General features: G+C 38.3%; 2 protein-coding genes across 4 annotated transcripts in view; one reads left to right on the top strand and one right to left on the bottom strand.

The window, feature by feature from the left end:
• LOC134280233 (uncharacterized) overlaps positions 1 to 3,050 on the bottom strand; it is a 37,972-nt gene extending 34,922 nt beyond the window's left edge. Inside the window, exons 1-6 of the mRNA XM_062762647.1 lie at positions 2,884 to 3,050; positions 2,636 to 2,698; positions 2,000 to 2,056; positions 1,812 to 1,891; positions 692 to 800; positions 470 to 608 (exon numbers count right to left, since the gene is read on the bottom strand). Of these exons, the coding sequence (XP_062618631.1) occupies positions 470 to 608; positions 692 to 800; positions 1,812 to 1,891; positions 2,000 to 2,056; positions 2,636 to 2,698; positions 2,884 to 2,972 (537 nt within the window). The 5' untranslated portion in view covers positions 2,973 to 3,050. The remainder of the gene's footprint in view (positions 1 to 469; positions 609 to 691; positions 801 to 1,811; positions 1,892 to 1,999; positions 2,057 to 2,635; positions 2,699 to 2,883) is intronic.
• Positions 1 to 18,480, top strand: part of LOC134280849 (ATP-dependent RNA helicase A-like) — a 309,572-nt gene that overhangs the window by 269,126 nt on the left and 21,966 nt on the right. Inside the window, exons 1-6 of one of the 3 annotated variants that reach the window (XM_062763298.1) lie at positions 3,243 to 3,296; positions 12,555 to 12,672; positions 12,793 to 12,936; positions 13,246 to 13,348; positions 15,537 to 15,658; positions 15,796 to 15,935. In XM_062763298.1, the coding sequence (XP_062619282.1) occupies positions 12,562 to 12,672; positions 12,793 to 12,936; positions 13,246 to 13,348; positions 15,537 to 15,658; positions 15,796 to 15,935 (620 nt within the window). In that variant the 5' untranslated portion in view covers positions 3,243 to 3,296; positions 12,555 to 12,561. Of the gene's footprint in view, positions 1 to 3,242; positions 3,297 to 12,537; positions 12,673 to 12,792; positions 12,937 to 13,245; positions 13,349 to 15,536; positions 15,659 to 15,795; positions 15,936 to 17,474; positions 17,558 to 18,480 lie in introns of those variants that run through there. The other 2 variants (XM_062763303.1, XM_062763308.1) reach the window with 2 other exon arrangements.

The following is an 18,480-nucleotide window of genomic DNA, read 5'->3' as shown; positions in this document are numbered from 1 at the left end:
CCTATATATCCCTATGTAAAACTTGGGTTGGCCATTTTGGCCCCACCCTTGCCCCGGGGGTCATGATTTGAACAAACTTGAATCTACACTACCTGAGGATGTTTTCACATGAGTTTCATCTTTCCTGGCCCAGCGGTTCTGGAGAAGAAGATTTTTTTAAAAATGCCATTAATTTTTAACAAATTCATGATTATCTCCCCTTGGAAAAGGGGGTGGCCCTTCATTTGAACAAACTTGAATCCCCTTCACCAAAGGATACTTTGTGCCAAGTTTGGTTGAAATTGGCCCAGTGGTTCTTGAGAAGAAGATGAAAATGTGAAAAGATCACGACGACAACGACCACGACAACGACAACGACAGACAACGGACAAATTTTGATCAGAAAAGTTCACTTGAGCCTTTGGCTCAGGTGAGCTAAAAGCCAACATTTAAATGTGCCTTTATTTCAAACACAGAACAAAACCCCTACCTCTTGCCATTGTCTTTGTTCACCATTCAGAGGGACTGTCCACATGTCGTTTAGTCTCGTGTTTCCATCATATCCTGCGAATATCCACAGCTTCCAGTCATACACGGCTGCACCATGAGCTGCACGAGCAACTGGTTTTCTACAATATATGTTTAATATTTACAGATTTTTTTCTCACAGACAAAATATGACCCCAATAAGTGTAAATAATAAATCACCAACCTCCCTTCATACTTCCACTCCACCCACTGTCCTTTGGCAAAGCGATACTCAAATAAGTCATTCTTATTGGTCAGGTTTGAATTGGAGTGGATATCCCCTGTGTATCCACCTAGCAGGAAAAAGCTTACATTACTTCAATTCTATTTACTAAAACTAATTCAACATTCATTACCAGGGGTAATAATAAAATTTTGACCAAATTGCCGCATGATGGGTATTTTTTACATGCTGCTAATTTTTACGAGTTTTATAAATCCGTAAAATTTAAACAGGTAAAATTTCACAGAAGTAAGAAACGCTTTGCCTAAATTTTCAACATCGTATATTATGAGAGTATTTCAATGTTATTACTGTCATTTAGCTAAGTACCTGGAGGCTATAAAATTAGTACTGACAACCGTTGGTATTTTTGGGAACTTTTTAATTGATCATCAATTAAGATCAAATGAGTAAATCTTAATGCACAAATACAAACATCGTCAATTACCTGGTTACTCTTATGGGACACATGACTTCTGATAAATGGCTTAATTATTACAGACTGAAGTCTTCAAATAATATCCATTTTTAAAGACTTTGACCCTTTCTTCTTTTTTATTTGCTTACAGTAAATACTTCAACATTTTAGTAGACTGTAATCCGTGTCCCTTAATTCTGTCAACTTACTTATGATGGTTTGAGTTGTCTCTCTTTGTTTCCATTAAAATGAAGACGGGCACGGTCACGGGGCATGTGGTGCGCAACAATAATTATACTAGACATGTGTTTTAATTGAAAACAGGAATAAATGCAGGGCATGTGATATATAAAGGTATTTAAATGAATAAACATATCATCTTTTAATGAATCGACACTCGTAATCACGGGAACAATTTCGTTTTTTTTAATTTTTACATCGGTTTGTCCACATATTTAAGACATGTATTTGTATGTTAATTCATTCAAAAAGCTAAAACATTGATCTGGAACTTCACCTCTGATGATTTTAATTTTTAGGACATGCTCAAATCGTAAAAATTTAACACGTAAAAAATTAAATCACTCTATTTCAACCGAAATTCGTAAAAATTCACAGCAATAAAAATTACCCGTTATACGTTATTACTGAAAAGAGTCTTACCAAACACAAACATGCTTTCTTCATGAACAACAGCAGAATGGTGATATCGGGGAGCAGGAGGAGTACCCGTGGTGAATGCTCTGTAATGTAACAAGAAAATGAAATGCATTTAATTGTCACACACTAAAATTTTTAAAAGTCCAGAAGTATCTAAAAACATTCAAGTTTTTCACTGAAAATATAGTTACCTTCCCCAGGACTTATCTTTCACATCAAATCGCAACAAGTCACTCAGCATGTTCTTCCTAGAATAATGTACGAGCGTAGCCACACATATTTACATGTTATTCAATCAATAAAAAGAATGTTTTATACTAAGTTAACATATTTTTAAATGAATATTTCATGGTTTCATTTTTATGGTTTCATTCTAACATACTCAAGTCCAGTACAATCTCTTGATTTAGCTATATATAGCTTTAAATAGCTACATAGCTTTATTAAGCTATTCAGTATTGCTTAATTTAGCTATTTTACTACACTTTTTTCTTAAAGGTGTAATTTTCTCAGTATGTACAAAAAAGCACACCTTGGTGCAGTGATGATATACAACTTTGAACTCTTCTTAAAATAATGCATATAAAAATCACTCATCAAATTACGTCTCCTTGAGAGACTTTGTACTCAAAGTTCTACAAAGCTAAATAAAGCTATTTTGAATAGCTTAATAAAGCTATATAGCTAAATCAAGAGACTGTACAGTGCCTGATACTGAGAGCATGAGCTTAGTTTCTTTCTAAGCACTCTTTTTCGATAATTTATACATATTAAAATCAAATATAAATCATTTTAAAATATAAATAATTAATTTAGAGAAGAAATACCCGTTATCTCCTCCAAAGACATATATTGCATCCTTGTAGGCAACAACTGTGTGTTTGCTTCGTCTGTCAAAAGAAAAAAAAATCTTTTTAATAGTCAAAAAGAATAATTTTTTATATATCAAAAAGTTTACCATAAAACTATTGCATACAAAATTTAACATATGGTGAGGGTTTGTCCCGAGACAGTTAGATTACTCTAACTACTGGCAGTACTGCTGTACACAGTTAAAAGCTTTGCTGTTAATTACCTTGCACCAACAAATTCATCACACTCTGGCATTCTTCTCCAGCGGTGAACCGCCTCAAATGGACCAAAATCTAAAGTCAAACACTCCATGTTATCTTCTAAATGTGATTAATAAGTTTTATCATACTTTTCTTTCCTTTGTTGGCAAGTGCGCGGGTGATGGATCTATGACAGATCGTTCGTTGTAATATTCCTATATTGTTCTTTATATAAAAGAAAATGCATCCAGTAAATATTTTCAGAAGAATACTATAATAAACTTTCTAAAAATCAAATATATTTTAAACTTGTTTGTAAACAGTAAGCAGATTAATCGCTGATTCAACCATTCAATAAAATACGAAAGGTTTTTGGTTCGAATTAATATACAATTTAATGGAGGACACACAGGCGTGAAAATTCCAGGAATTTTAGGTTGTTTTAACTTTCATAGAAATATAGAGCTGCAAAAACTGTTTTATATTGACAAAAGTCTAAGTTTAAATATGTTGCTAACTAAAATCATACCCAAAGGAACGATATAATGCTAGAAACACTTACACTAAGCGTAAGATGTTGAACAATTTGGCTAGATCACTAGATGCATGTTCTATAATATGTTGACGGTGCGACCGTTAGGGCGAACGCAGATACTTATCCATTCCAATGCAATTGTTTTGTAAAACAAGTTTTGATTGGCTACTGCACTGATGTTTGAAGCAGTAAAACGAGCATTCTGATCTTATTTCATTTACTAAATGAAATAAGATCAGAATGCTCGTATCTAAATGATTTAGATCATGCTCGTCAAACCGCACGTGACATTCGGTGCGTCTAAGACTCTGATGTCACATGATGTCATATGCATGTTGCTTTGCCAAACCGAAGTCTGAACAGGGCTGATTTGAATGAAGAACCGTTTTATTGATTATGTTTCTGCAATGAATTCCTTAAATCAAGGCAAGCTTATTAATCGTTTAGCTTATGTTAGCTCACCTGAGCCGAAGGCTCAAGTGAGCTTTTCTGATCACATTTTGTCCGTCGTCCGTCCGTCTGTCCGTCTGTCTGTCTGTCCGTCTGTAAACTTTTCACATTTTCGACTTCTTCTCAAGAACCACTTGGCCAATTTTGACCAAACTTGGTACAAAGCATCCTTGGGTGAAGGGGAATTTAAATTGTTAAAATGAAGGGACATATCCCCTCGCAAGGGGAGATAATCAAGAAAAGACAAAAATAGGGTTGGGTCATTAAAAAATCTTCTTCTCAAGAACCACTGGGCCAGTAAAGCTGAAACTTATGTGGAAGCATCCTGGGGTAGTGTAGATTCTAAATTGTTCAAATCATGACCCCCGGGGGAAGGGCGGGGCCACAATGGGGAATCAAAGTTTTATATAGAAATATATAGGAAAAATCTTTGAAAATCTTCTTCTCAAGAACCACTGGCCCAGAAAAGCTGAAACTTATGTGGAAGCACCCTGGGGTAGTGTAGATACTAAATTGTTCAAATCATGACCCCCGGGGGAAGGGCGGGGCCACAATGGGGAATCAAAGTTTTATATAGAAATATATAGGGAAAATCTTTGAAAATCTTCTTCTCAAGAACCACTGGGCCAGAAAAGCTGAAACTTATGTGGAAGCATCCTGGTATAATGTAGATTCTAAATTGTTCAAATCATGACCCCCGGGGGAAGGGCGTGGCCACAATGGGGAATCAAAGTTTTATATAGAAATATATAGGAAAAATCTTTGAAAATCTTCTTCTCAAGAACCACTGGGCCAGAAAAGCTGAAACTTATGTGGAAGCATCTTGGTATAATGTAGATTCTAAATTGTTCACATCATGACCCCCGAGGGAAGGGCGGGGGGCCACAATGGGGAATCAAAGTTTTACATAGAAATATATATTGGAAAAATCTTTGAAAATCTTCTTCTCAAGAACCACTGGGCCAGAAAAGCTGAAACTTATGTGGAAGCACCCTGGGGTAGTGTAAATTCTAAATTGTACAAATCATGACCCCCGGGGGGAGGGCGGGGCCACAATAGGGTATCAAAGTTTTACATAGAAATATATAGGAAAAATCTTTGAAAATCTTCTTCTCAAGAACCACTGGGCCAGAAAAGCTGAAACTTATGTGGAAGCATCCTGGTATAATGTAGATTCTAAATTGTTCAAATCATGACCCCCGGGGGAAGGGCGGGGCCACAATGGGGAATCAAAGTTTTATATAGAAATATATAGGAAAAATCTTTGAAAATCTTCTTCTCAAGAACCACTGGGCCAGAAAAGCTGAAACTTATGTGGAAGCATCTTGGTATAATGTAGATTCTAAATTGTTCACATCATGACCCCCGGGGTAACTAATCATTTGTGTAATGTAATATTATTTCTCTGTTTTAGGTATCAGTCATCCTTATATAGTTAATTAAAGACTCATTGGATGATGGTTATCATTTATGACTGATACCACTTCTACACAATCTGACGAAAAACAGGCCTCCAGAACAAGAAATTAACAGAAATAAACCAATTATTGACAATTTTGGTACAAAATATAATCCCCAACATGCCAATATTAGAGTGCCCTGTATTTGGATGTGATTGGCAGTCTCAGGACCTGGATGCAGCTTTTGCCGCAGCGATGACAGCAGCCCTCCAGATCCATGATAGGACTGTTCACCAGCCACAGGCCCAGCCAGCAGCTGCCGCGGCTCCCAAACTGAAGTTGGACCCACCCACCATAGCTGCTGGGTGTGACCCAGACCAGTGGTCAGCGTTCACTCGACAATGGGAGATGTACAAGGTGGGTATGGCCATTGCCCAAAACGTCATACCCACTGCTCTGTTCTACTGCTGTGACTCAGACCTTCGGACCGACGTCATGCGCGACCAACGAGGTAACATCACAGACATGCCAGAGGCGGACCTGATGAATGTCATTAAACGGCTTGCTGTGAAGGATGAGAGCACATTGGTACAACGCATTAAGCTCAGTAAGATGACACAAGCACCTGGTACCAGCATCAGAACGTTTTTAGCCAGTCTCCGAGGTCAGGCGTCACTCTGTCAGTACAAGGCCACGTGCAAGGAGGAAGGATGTAACCACATTTATGACTACAGTGATGAGATCATAAAGGACAATCTGGTAAGAGGAATTGCAGACCCTGAAATTTTGTCTGACCTGCTTGGTGATCCTAAGACAGACAGAACCTTGGAAGAGACTGTTTCCTTCATAGCACAGAAGGAACAAGGCAAAGTTACACGGAGTGCAGTTGGAGATTCAGCCGGTGCAATGTCGACTACGACCCATGGCCAAAAATCAGTACAAGGACCTGGAGGCAAGTGCTGGGCATGTGGTGGCCCTGCCCACGGACAAAGAAACGATCGTCGAGCCAGACAAAGAAGTTGCGAGGCCTGGACATCTACATGTGCCAAATGTAAAGTTAAGGGTCATTATACCAAGTCATGCAGCAAGTGTTCAACATGTGGTGCCTGGGGACATCGTGATTCATCGTCAAGGGCTTGTACACAGGGACGAGGACAGAAACTCCGCAATCAGGGACCATCACAGGAACCGACGAAAGATGCTGACGACAAGGTTGGTTATGTCTACGACCAGCTATGCACCACATCAGAACAATATCAGAATACAGCACATCTTGAACATCACATCTTCGAAGGAAAATGGATAGCTAGGCCGTCCAAACCTCATCCGATGCTACTGGTTAATATGACACCTTTGGCCGAGGACCATGCCTCATTTGGACATCCCATCAAAGATGTTACAAGGCTCAAAACGATACAACTGACGATGGTAGCTGACACCGGATGCCAGAGTACGATTATCCCATTACAGACAGCCAACAACCTGGGAATTACCAGAAACGACTTAATTCCAGTAAAGCTCGTTATGCGTGGTGCCATCAAAGAAAACCTTGGGGTTATTGGAGCGGTTGCAGTTGATGTGAAGGTCAGAGATGGTTCCAAATCTACACGCATATTATGTTATGTATCTGATGTAATGGAAAAAGCCTTCATCTGCAGGGAGGCACTGGTTTCTCTTGGAATAATTCATGCAGACTTCCCAAACCATCCCATAGACACATCAGAGAGTTTTGCTTCTGTAGAAGATGAGACTACCTGCTCCTGTCCTAGACGTCAGCCTAATCCACCTCCACTACCAACAACACTACCACCAGGCTTGGACGCCACTGAAGAAAATGTGGATGCATTAAAGGAATGGCTACTTGATTACTATGGTGCTACAACTTTTAATGTATGTGAACATCAACCTTTACCGCTGATGAACTGTGAGCCCCTTAAGCTTCACATAGATCCTGATGCCAGACCAGTTGCTGTTCACAAGCCAGCACTGGTACCCATCCATTGGCAGGATAAAGTCTATGCTGACCTGGAGAGAGACGTAAGAATTGGAGTCTTGGAGAAAGTTAGCCAGAATACCCCTACAACTTGGTGTTCCAGGATGGTAGTTACAGGTAAAGCTGATGGTACGCCCAGAAGGACGGTAGATCTTCAACCACAAAACCGTCACTCTGTACGCCAGACCCATCATGTACCGAGTCCGTTTCATCTAGCAGACAGGGTACCTCAAGGTATGAAGAAGACCGTTACTGACGCTTGGAATGGATACCACTCTGTACCTATTCGAGAGGAGGACCGTCACTTTACCACTTTTATCACACCATGGGGATGGTACAGATACAAGGTAGCTCCACAGGGATTTATGGCCAGCGGAGATGCTTACAACCAACGATTTGATGCTGTCATTACGGACTTCAAGAACAAGGTCAAATGCGTGGATGACACTTGTATGTGGGCAGATTCTGTTAAAGCAGCATTCTTCCAGACGTGCGAATGGTTAGACCTCTGTGCTCGGAATGGTATTACCCTCAACCCGAAGAAGTTCCAGTTTGCTCAAGATATTGTAGATTTTGCTGGACTCACAATTACTCCTACAAATATACGACCAAGCACGAAGTTCCTATATGCAATCAGCAACTTCCCCACACCATCCGACATTACCGGTGCAAGAGCATGGTTTGGTTTGGTCAACCAAGGTGCCTACGCGTTTGCCATGACTAAACAGATGAAACCGTTCCGAGCTCTATTGAAACCATCTACACCATTCCATTGGACGGATGAGCTAGATGAACTATTTACAAAGTCCAAAGAGGTCATTATCCAGGAGATGAAGGAAGGTGTTCGTCTGTTTGACCCAGCACGCATGACCTGTCTAGCCACAGACTGGTCCATTGATGGTATTGGCTTCTTCATGATGCAGAAATATTGCGGCTGTGCCAGTAAGACCCCAGCATGCTGTAATGACGGATGGAAGCTTTGTTTGGTCGGCAGTAGATTCACCCACCCAGCAGAAAGTAGATATGCTCCAATCGAAGGCGAAGCCTTAGCTGTTGTGTACGCACTCCACCAGACAAGATACTATGTGCTCGGATGCGAAAATCTCATTGTCGCCACTGACCATAAACCACTACTCCAGATATTGAACGACCGATCACTCACTGAGATAGATAACAGACGTCTCCTTAACTTGAAAGAAAAGACCCTTGGATACAAGTTTACAGTGGTTCATGTACCTGGGAAGAAGAACCTTGGTCCGGATGCAGCTTCCAGACATCCAGCTTCCCCCCCAGATCGACTGGTATTACCTGGTGATGCCACAGTAGACGAGTCCCTTGACGGTTGCCCTGTCAGTTGTCGTGATACACCCACCAGTTCTGGACTATCTACTGAGGATCGAGATCAAGCTGATGATACCTCCACAGTTGCTGCCGCTACAACTGCATTAAATGCAAACATCATGGTTGTAACTTGGGATATGGTACGTGAAGCCACAGCATCAGATCCTACGTACATTAGCCTGCTTCAGCAGATAGAAGAAGGGTTCCCAGAGGATTATAGGGATTTGCCACTGGAGTTGCGCCCATTTCATCGTTTTTCTGGCAGTCTATGCTCTGTTGATGGTGTGGTTCTCTTGGGACAGCGTATAGTCATTCCACCTGCCTTACGTAAACCAGTACTCAATGCACTTCATGCAGCACACCAAGGAGTCTCGTCGATGCGTGCCAGAGCCATGGACTCAGTGTATTGGCCAGATATCACGGTGGATATTGCCAGGACGAGGGACCAATGTGGACATTGTCACCAGATGGCTAAGTCAAACCCCATGCAGCCACCTACTGATATAGTTCCTCCTGAATATCCTTTCCAGAAGATTTGCAGCGACTACTTCACCTACAACAGCAAGGACTATGTTGTCGTCGTGGACAGGTACTCCAACTGGCCCATGGTATACAGATCGGAGTCTGGAGCGGATGGACTGGTGAAGCGCCTTCGTGAGACGTTTGTCACATTTGGTATCCCAGAGGAATTAACATCAGATGGAGGTCCTCAGTATACAGCTGGAAAGACACAGGAATTCCTGAAAGCCTGGGGAGTCAGACATAGAATCTCATCAGTTGCAAATCCACATGCCAACTGCAGAGCTGAAGTTGCAGTGAAGATGGTAAAACGTATGCTTGCGGACAACATCACAGCCAATGGTTCCTTAGACGTGGATAAGTTTCAAAGGGCTTTACTTATATACAGGAACTCCATTGATCCAGAGACGAAGGCATCTCCAGCCATGATCCTGTTCGGTCGTCCAATCAGAGATGCTGTACCAATCGTAATGGGTAGATATTCGCCTCATGATACATGGAAGGAACTGATGTCGAGTAGAGAGTTAGCTCTTGCCAAACGCCACTCAAGAGAGCATGAAAGATGGAATGAGCATACCCATCAGCTACCACCACTGCAGGTTGGAGACCATGTGTATATCCAAAATTTAATGGGCAACCACCCAAGGAGATGGGAACGTACGGGAGTTGTTGTTGAGGTCCGCCAATACCATCAGTATGTTGTACGTGTAGATGGCACAGGAAGGGTTACGCTAAGAAATCGCCAACATCTGAGGAAATTCACCCCGTTTAACAGCAATTCACCCAGCGTGATTGAAACGATGCTGAGAATGCCACAACCTTCAGAAAAGACTGTTACAGATGGTTCATCCTCGACTCAGAAAACATTGACTCTACGTCCATTGAAATGTAGCACACCACAACCTTCGCATGTGACTCCCAGGATGGATGGCCCTTCTGCTCTACCACCTGGTAACCATGGTTCACCTGCTAAATCTGGAGAGGTCTCACCTGCGGTCGTGACCCCAAAATCAGCCGCTAAGTCACATTTATTGCCAAGACGACTATTGACGGACAAGGTCGAAGTCGCTCTTCCGACAGAACATGAAGACAAACCAAAGGTCACACGTCTACCTCGAGCTCTGGCTCGTCTTCAGCCGCACAATGCAACCGGAAAGAAAGAGATGTTGACGCCTGGAAGACCACGCCGCAATACTAGACAGGATTCCATGGATTCTGCAGAGAATAACTGATTATTGGACAGTTCAATTGATCTTTAATTACTAGTGACTGAAGTACAGTTGTGATATAATACATTATGTAATTTGATATTTGACTCATACAGACCTTTTAAGTTTTGTTAGTGCCTAAAAAACTTGTCCCCGGGGGAGGAGATAACTAATCATTTGTGTAATGTAATATTATTTCTCTGTTTTAGGTATCAGTCATCCTTATATAGTTAATTAAAGACTCATTGGATGATGGTTATCATTTACGGGGGAAGGGCGGGGGGCCACAATGGGGAATCAAAGTTTTACATAGAAATATATATTGGAAAAATCTTTGAAAATCTTCTTCTCAAGAACCACTGGGCCAGAAAAGCTGAAACTTATGTGGAAGCACCCTGGGGTAGTGTAAATTCTAAATTGTTCAAATCATGACCCCCGGGGGAAGGGCGGGGCCACAATGGGGTATCAAAGTTTTACATAGAAATATATAGGAAAAATCTTTGAAAATCTTCTTCTCAAGAACCACTGGGCCAGAAAAGCTGAAACTTATGTGGAAGCATCCTGGTATAATGTAGATTCTAAATTGTTCAAATCATGACCCCTGGGAGAAGGGCGGGGCCACAATGGGGAATCAAAGTTTTATATAGAAATATATAGGAAAAATCTTTGAAAATCTTCTTCTCAAGAACCACTGGGCCAGTAAAGCTGAAACATATGTGGAAGCATCTTGGTATAATGTAGATTCTAAATTGTTCACATCATGACCCCCGGGAGAAGGGCGGGGCCACAATGGGGAATCAAAGTTTTACATAGAAATATATATTGGAAAAATCGTTGAAAATCTTCTTCTCAAGAACCACTGGGCCAGAAAAGCTGAAACTTATGTGGAAGCATCCTGGTATAATGTAGATTCTAAATTGTTAAAATAATGACCCCTGGGGGAAGGGTGGGGCTACAATGGGGAATCAAAGTTTTTTATAGAAATATATAGGAAAAATCTTTGAAAATCTTCTTCTCAAGAACCACTGGGCCAGTAAAGCTGAAACTTATGTGGAAGCACCCTGGGGTAGTGTAGATTCTAAATTGTTCAAATCATGACCCCCGGGGGAAGGGCGGGGCCACAATGGGGTATCAAATTTTTACATAGAAATATATAGGAAAAATCTTTGAAAATCTTCTTCTTAAGAACCACTGGGCCAGAAAAGCTGAAACTTATGTGGAAGCATCTTGGTATAATGTAGATTCTAAATTGTTCAAATAATGACCCCCGGGCGAAGGGCGGGGCCACAATTTGGAATCAAAGTTTTATATAGAAATATATAGGAAAAATCTTTGAAAATCTTCTTCTCAAGAACCACTGGGCCAGAAAAAGTGAAGCTTATATATATAGAAGCATTCTAGGGTAGTGTAAATTCTAAATTATAGGAATCATGACCCCCGGGGGAAGGGCGGTGCCATTATAGGGAATCAAAGTTTTACATAGAAATATATAGGAAAAATCTTTGAAAATCTTCTTCTCAGGAACCACTGGGCCAAAAAAGCTGAAACATATGTGCCCATGGAAGGATCATGGGTTAGTGTAGATTTCAAAATGTCTAAATTATGATTAGTGGGGTAGGGTGGGGATGCATTATGTATAACAAGGGGGAAATCTGGTAAAGAACAGAATGGTCAAAGCTTCTCAGGTGAGCGATGTGGCCCAAGAATGTTGCTTTAGCTTTTGTGTATAAAGCGATGCATTGTGGATCCAAATTGCTGCGGAAAAATGTTCCATCGATTGAATGTGCAGGAGTTCGAATTTTCTCTTCGCCCAGGTCTTGTCCTTAGAGCTCACAGTGACGAGCGTCGCTCACTATTATCATGGACTTGTTCCCGGCATGTAATAATTAGGCCTATTTATTAAAAATTCATATACGAAATTGTGTTTTAGTATTTTGTCTATGACTTTTCAATAAATAATTATAACATGTAGGGGGCAAGCCGCTATGTTCTATTGATTTTTATGGTGTATTATCAATACACATGTATCATAATAATACATTCCATGTAAATTTATGACATATTATATGGAATAGATATAAGAAAAATGGCAAAAATATGGTTCTCAGAGTGAGGCTTTGCTGCTGAGGGAAATAGTTTCCTGCCAAGGGGAACCATAAATTTTGCATTTCCCTCATACCCGTTCCTCAACTTCTTTTTTTAAAAACCAAAACTTAAACAATCCATCTTAGGTTTGTTTTTTTTACAGCTGTGAGATGGGAGATATCAAGCAATTTTTATATGCCTGGTTGGGAAAACGAAAAGCAACACCAGCGTATGAATTCTCCCAGACTGGATCAAAACACAAACCAAGGTTCAAGTGTGAGGTAAATAAGTTCAGCAAAACACATTTTTGCAAACACAGTAAACAGGTACAGCGCCTACATAACTCTAAAAAAAATTTTCAAAATAGCTTATATACAAATTCTTGATGTTTTCAACACTAGGTGAGAGCTGAAGGCTTTGAATACATTGCTGTTGGAAATTCTACTAATAAAAAGGATGCACAGACAAATGCTGCCAAGGACTTTGTTCAGTATCTTGTAAGGCAAGGTTTAGTCCAGCAAGCCGAGGTCCCAGCTCTTGAGATGGTAATAACTCTTCATCAAAGCTTCTGTCTCACAAAAAACTGAAACATAATGATACAGTTATATTTACATATATAATGATATAAACCATAATGTAAAAGTCTTTTGTTAAAAGACCTCTGTCACTTGTGACATGCACTAAGAACATGCTTTAGATAAAGAAAATAAATAAGTTTTATATTGAATTTGTATGACTGTCACAGTAATTGAAAATAAGCTCATGTCATTCTTTGAATCAACCATTTGAATTTTGAATGTAAATATAATACATACAATACTTAAAATGATAATCATCTTTACATACACTTCTAGCCTTCTGTTGGTCAAAATGATTGTGAGCCAGGGACGTCACAGGGTCCGGGGTTTGTTGGTCTGCCAGGAGGACTAAATGCCCCTCACCAGTCATTGGGACTAGGTAACATATAGCAGCCAATTGAAAATATATTAAGGAAAGACTGTATTATTTAATAATAATTTAAAGACTAAAGGGATTTTTTTCTCATAGATGTTATGTACCCTTTGTATTCTTTAACTCATATGGATAGTGTAAGGAATTATTTTTTAGCTCACCTCAACGAAGTTGGGGGAGCTAATGTAATACCCTCGGCGTCAGCGTCGGCATCCCAGGTTAAGGTTAAGTTTTTTGGAGCAGTTTTCTTTCTAAGTACTTCTGTGTCCTATATTGATTAGACATGCATGGAGGATGCTTTAAGTGTGTTTCATTGTAACAGTCTAAGTTTCAGATGGTGCAATTTCAGCAAAGGAATGACCAGGTTAATGTTTTTGGAGCAGGTTAACATTTTTGGTGCAGTTTTTGATGTAGGTCTCATTTCCAAAGAACTGTAAGCCCTATGTTGACCAAATTTGCATGGATGATACATCTAAGGATGCATACTACCAGGCTTGCTTCAGATGCTGAATCTGACCTACATTTTCCGGTTGAGTGAACAGGTTAAATTTTTTGGTGCAGGTTTCATTTCCAAGTAACTATAAGCCCTATGTTGACCAAACTTGCATGGATGATACATCTAAGGATGCATACTACCAGGCTTGCTTCGGATGCTGAATCTGACCTACATTTTGTGGATGAGTGAAAATGTTAGTTTTTGATGCAGGTTTCATTTCCAATGTAACTATGAGCCCTATAATGAGCAAACTTGCATGGACGATACATCTTAGGATGCACATAAATGGACTTGCTTCGGATGCTGAATTCGACATACATTTTTCAGATAATGGACCAGGTAAAAGTTATGGGTGCAGGTCTATTACCAAAAAAGCTTATATAACATTGTATAAACCAAACTTGCACAAATGATGCATCAAGGGATGAAAACTCTCAAATTTGCTTCAGATGCTGGATTTTAATTATGCCCCCCTTCGAAGAAGGGAGGGCATATTGCTTTGCTGCTGTCTGTCGGTATGTCGGTCTGTCGGTCCATTCAGTTTCCGTTCATTTTCTTCACAACTGTTGCACATACTGAAATGAAATTTGGTATGCAGGTATATCAGATGAATATCTAGGTCAAGTTCTGTTTTGGGTATGATCACACCATTTTTGACAGAGTTTAATGCCCCTTGGACTTAGAAAAATTCAAATTATTTGCAGTTTCCGTTCATTTTCTTTGGAGAGGTTGCACATATTAAATTGGAATTTAGTATACATATTAGTCAGATAAATATCTAGGTCAAGTTCTGTTTTGGGTATGATCACACCATTTTTGACAGAGTTATGCCCCTTGGACTTAGAAAAATTCAAATTATTTGCAGTTTCCGTTCATTTTCTTTGGAGAGGTTGCACATATTGAAATGGAATTTAGTATACAGATTAGTCAGATAAATATCTAGGCCAAGTTCTGTTTTGGGTAAGATCGCACCATAATTGACAGAGTTATGCCTCTTGGACTTAGAAAAATTCCAATTATTTGCAGTTTCCATTCATTTTCTTTGGAGAGGTTGCACATATTGAAATGGAATTTAGTATACAGATAAGTCAGATAAATGTCTAGGTCAAGTTTTGTTTTGGGTATGATCGCACCATTTTTGACAGAGTTATGCCCCTTGGACTTAGAAAAATTCCAATTTGTGGGGGAGGGGGCATAAGTGTTTTACAAACATCTCTTGTTACATTTTCATGAAGAAGAACTAGTTTTAATTTTTATATAGGTCTATTTCAAAGTATCAGATCAAAATTGCTTAAATATTTCCATTTTTGGAATGTACACTTTTTGTTTGTTAATTGTGTGACTTTGCCTTACTTAAAGACAACATTCGTTGAGGTGAGCTCTGTAATCTCTGATTACCTATGTTTAATAAAACATCTTTTAACTAGCACTATAAACTTGCATCTTAGAAATTAGAAGGAGTAAGGATAATATGTCATTGAATTTGGATCCAAGAGAGAAAGAAGAGAAGGGATCCAGGTTGAATTTATAATAACACCTTGATTAATATTAATAAAGACATCTATTTTGCCTAAACACAATATGTTTCATGTACATTGTTGGTGTACATTACCGGTATATATAATTTGAAAAAAAATTTGGAGAAATTTTGACTTTTTAAATCAATTATTGTATATATAATGAATTTGTTACTTATAGATGGAGGTGGAAACCAAGGAGGGGACTTTGGAATGCAGCAACAGAGAGAATTTGCACCTTATCAAAGAGGGCCACCACTCAGTTACATGGAAAGAATTGCAGAGAAGCGGATTTTAGAAGAGGTTTAATGAATTTCCTAAGATTGTGAAACATTGGCTAAACATCAATGCATAAATCAAAGCAAATTTCTTTTCTTTGAGTAATAGTTGAGATTGCTAAAATCATATCTGATTTTACTAGTGGAAGCTTTTTTCTGTAGTCTGAGGATGTTGATTTTAATGCGGACATTCATGGGAACTGGACCCTGGAGAATGCTAAAAGTCGCCTTCATCAGTTCTTACAACAGAATAAGATCCAGACAGACTATAAATACAGTATGGTGGGGCCTGACCACAACAGGTGAGATAAAGGGACACAAACATTGCTGATTACCTCCCCTGGCTTCTTTTATGAAATTTTATCATTGCTTTATCATTGTCTAAACCAGAAGGATGACTCATTGTATGATTTTCTGCATTTTGAGAAACATGGATAATTTTGAAAAACCAGATTCTATATTTGTAGTAAGATAGTTTGCTTACTGTTCATATCAATTTGTAATCAATTTTAAAATTGTGTAGTGAATGTAATTGGAATAATTTAATGTGTACTGGTTTGTGTGCCTTATTTTTGTTGAACACAGCTTGTCTTCATTGAAGATGTAAGATGATTTTTAATTATATTGAAAAAAAAAATTAAAATTTTAGGAACACTGTCATATAAAACAATTTTCACAAATGATTTGGTTACTTGATTATTTACAGTGCTGCATTATTAATCAATATTGGACCCAATTCATTTAATTATTAAAGGATGCTTTATTTTTGTACTTTCTTTTTCAAGACTGTGAATTATGGCAAAATTCAGTATAAAGCTAAAATTAATCCTTAAAAGGCAAAAGTACTTATTAAATAGAGTGCCAAAGGCATTATTTTGAAGAAAAAAAATTATTGCATGTAAGAGTAAGTATTAAACTCTATTTTTTTTCCTTGTAAGAATATGACAGTGTTCCTTTGTCATTGATAATGACAATACCATTGACAGATTCCATACACAGACAGTGTATGGACACACAACTTGCCTGAGAGGGATGGAGTGTTAACTTTATGTGGGATTGTGGCTTGATTATGTTGATTTATTAAGCTCATTGCTTTTTTTGGCTCTTTATATTTATTTCAGTGATTTATACATGTAGTTAATTATGTTTCAGTTTAGCATGACCGTAATTTCATCAGAGACAGATATTTCCATCTTTTAACCATAAAAATATGTTGACTTGTGTAGATAATTGAAGTATATTATGTATGTCAGCAAATCAGAGCACTAAAATAAATTTACTTAGATGGCACTAAATTAAATTAAAATGTAGAAAAGAGGAATTAACCTTGCAAACTTTAATGTCATGTGCATGTGTCTTTAATCGTACACATGGAACACTGGCAACAAACAGAAGAAAACCAGTTACTTTTAAAACTGGTTTTCTTTTTGGTGAATGAAACTTTTGTTGATCAGAATTAACACAGCAGAAAATGTAACATCAGACTTGTGTGGGATACTTGTCATTCACAGTATGTTGTAATGTCATGTTTACAGTGAAATGATGATAAAGAATATAAACATAATCTTGGATTATAAAAAAAAAATGTTTAAATGTATTTTAAGAAAAATGAAATTTTGATCTAGAAGAATTTAATAAACAGTAAATTATAATTTGAATATGCGGTATTATAAACCATAAAATGTTAGAATTTATTGCATTGGGATATTTTCTAAACTGAAAGATGGAAGAGGGTGTCAATTTCATTAGGGTTTATTTCAAGAAAAACATAGCTGTATTGGTGGGAAACACCATTATTGCTATGGTTTAAACAGTGTCTGAAGTTTACATTTTCTGATCAACAAAAGGTTTCACTGCAGTTGTCATGGAGATGTGCCCAACGTAGTGCTCTGGTTGGCTGATTCAGAAGATGGGTGTTTTCATGGTAAGTACTAAAATACCTGTGAATGAAGATTGGTACATGTACAGTGTCTAATTCATATGAGTTAGGGTAAAATATAAGACCTCAGCAGGCACCCTTTAGTGATTAGTATGTCCTACATTGTCTCCCCTTAGCACAATCTTGTGTACAGAACACCTCTGAGTAAATTGCAATGATGTTAATAATTAGGTTTCTAGATTGAAAGTCAAGGTCAGAACAGGTAATGTATAGGGGTGGGACGATATACCGATACACCGATACATATCGATATTTTCCTCTAAGATACGGTTTACGATACAAGCATTCAAATATCGGTACGAAACGATACACGAACGACCTATCCAAAATTGAAAATGAAAGTACATTCCTTGGAAAATGGCGGCTTGTACGAAGCGAAAAGATGATGCTGATTATTGAAAACACACTTTAGAACTAATAAGTCGTTGTTTAATAGGGGTAAAATGTTTTCACTTTTAAGCAGCCTCGTAAGATGGGCAAGAAAAGTTCAGTATGTAATGCGTGCTATACACAGAAAGCATCGTTTCCACAGCATTTGATATTATTAAATGTTAGTCCATCTCGTATTTTTTTGTAATCTCAGCTTTGCTACAGACTTTCAGCAATTAATAAAAATGTAAATGTGATGTTTTTAAACGAATTTTAGTCTGTGTTCTCTGATGAACTACACAAGTATTTGTAAACAACTTCTTAAATTAAAGTAGTTTGGTATGTACATGTATTATTGTTTTTGTAAAGTTTTAGTGAATGATATTGATGAACTTCACGTATTAATTTCAAAGCACACAAGATTTGATGTAGAATAATTTTCAAGGCAAAAAATGAAATAAAATACTAATTCTTTTGAATAGTTTTGCAATTTATCATGTTGATTTAATGACAAGACAAGAAATGAAATAAAATACTAA

Source organism: Saccostrea cucullata, unplaced genomic scaffold (genome assembly GCF_032062105.1).
Source record: "Saccostrea cucullata isolate Sc308-1 unplaced genomic scaffold, CSIRO_AGI_Scuc_v1 ctg105, whole genome shotgun sequence".
Taxonomy (NCBI): Eukaryota; Metazoa; Mollusca; class Bivalvia; order Ostreida; family Ostreidae; genus Saccostrea; species Saccostrea cuccullata.
The sequence above is the reverse complement of the archived record's forward strand: the minus strand, read 5'-3'. Positions and strand labels throughout refer to the sequence as shown.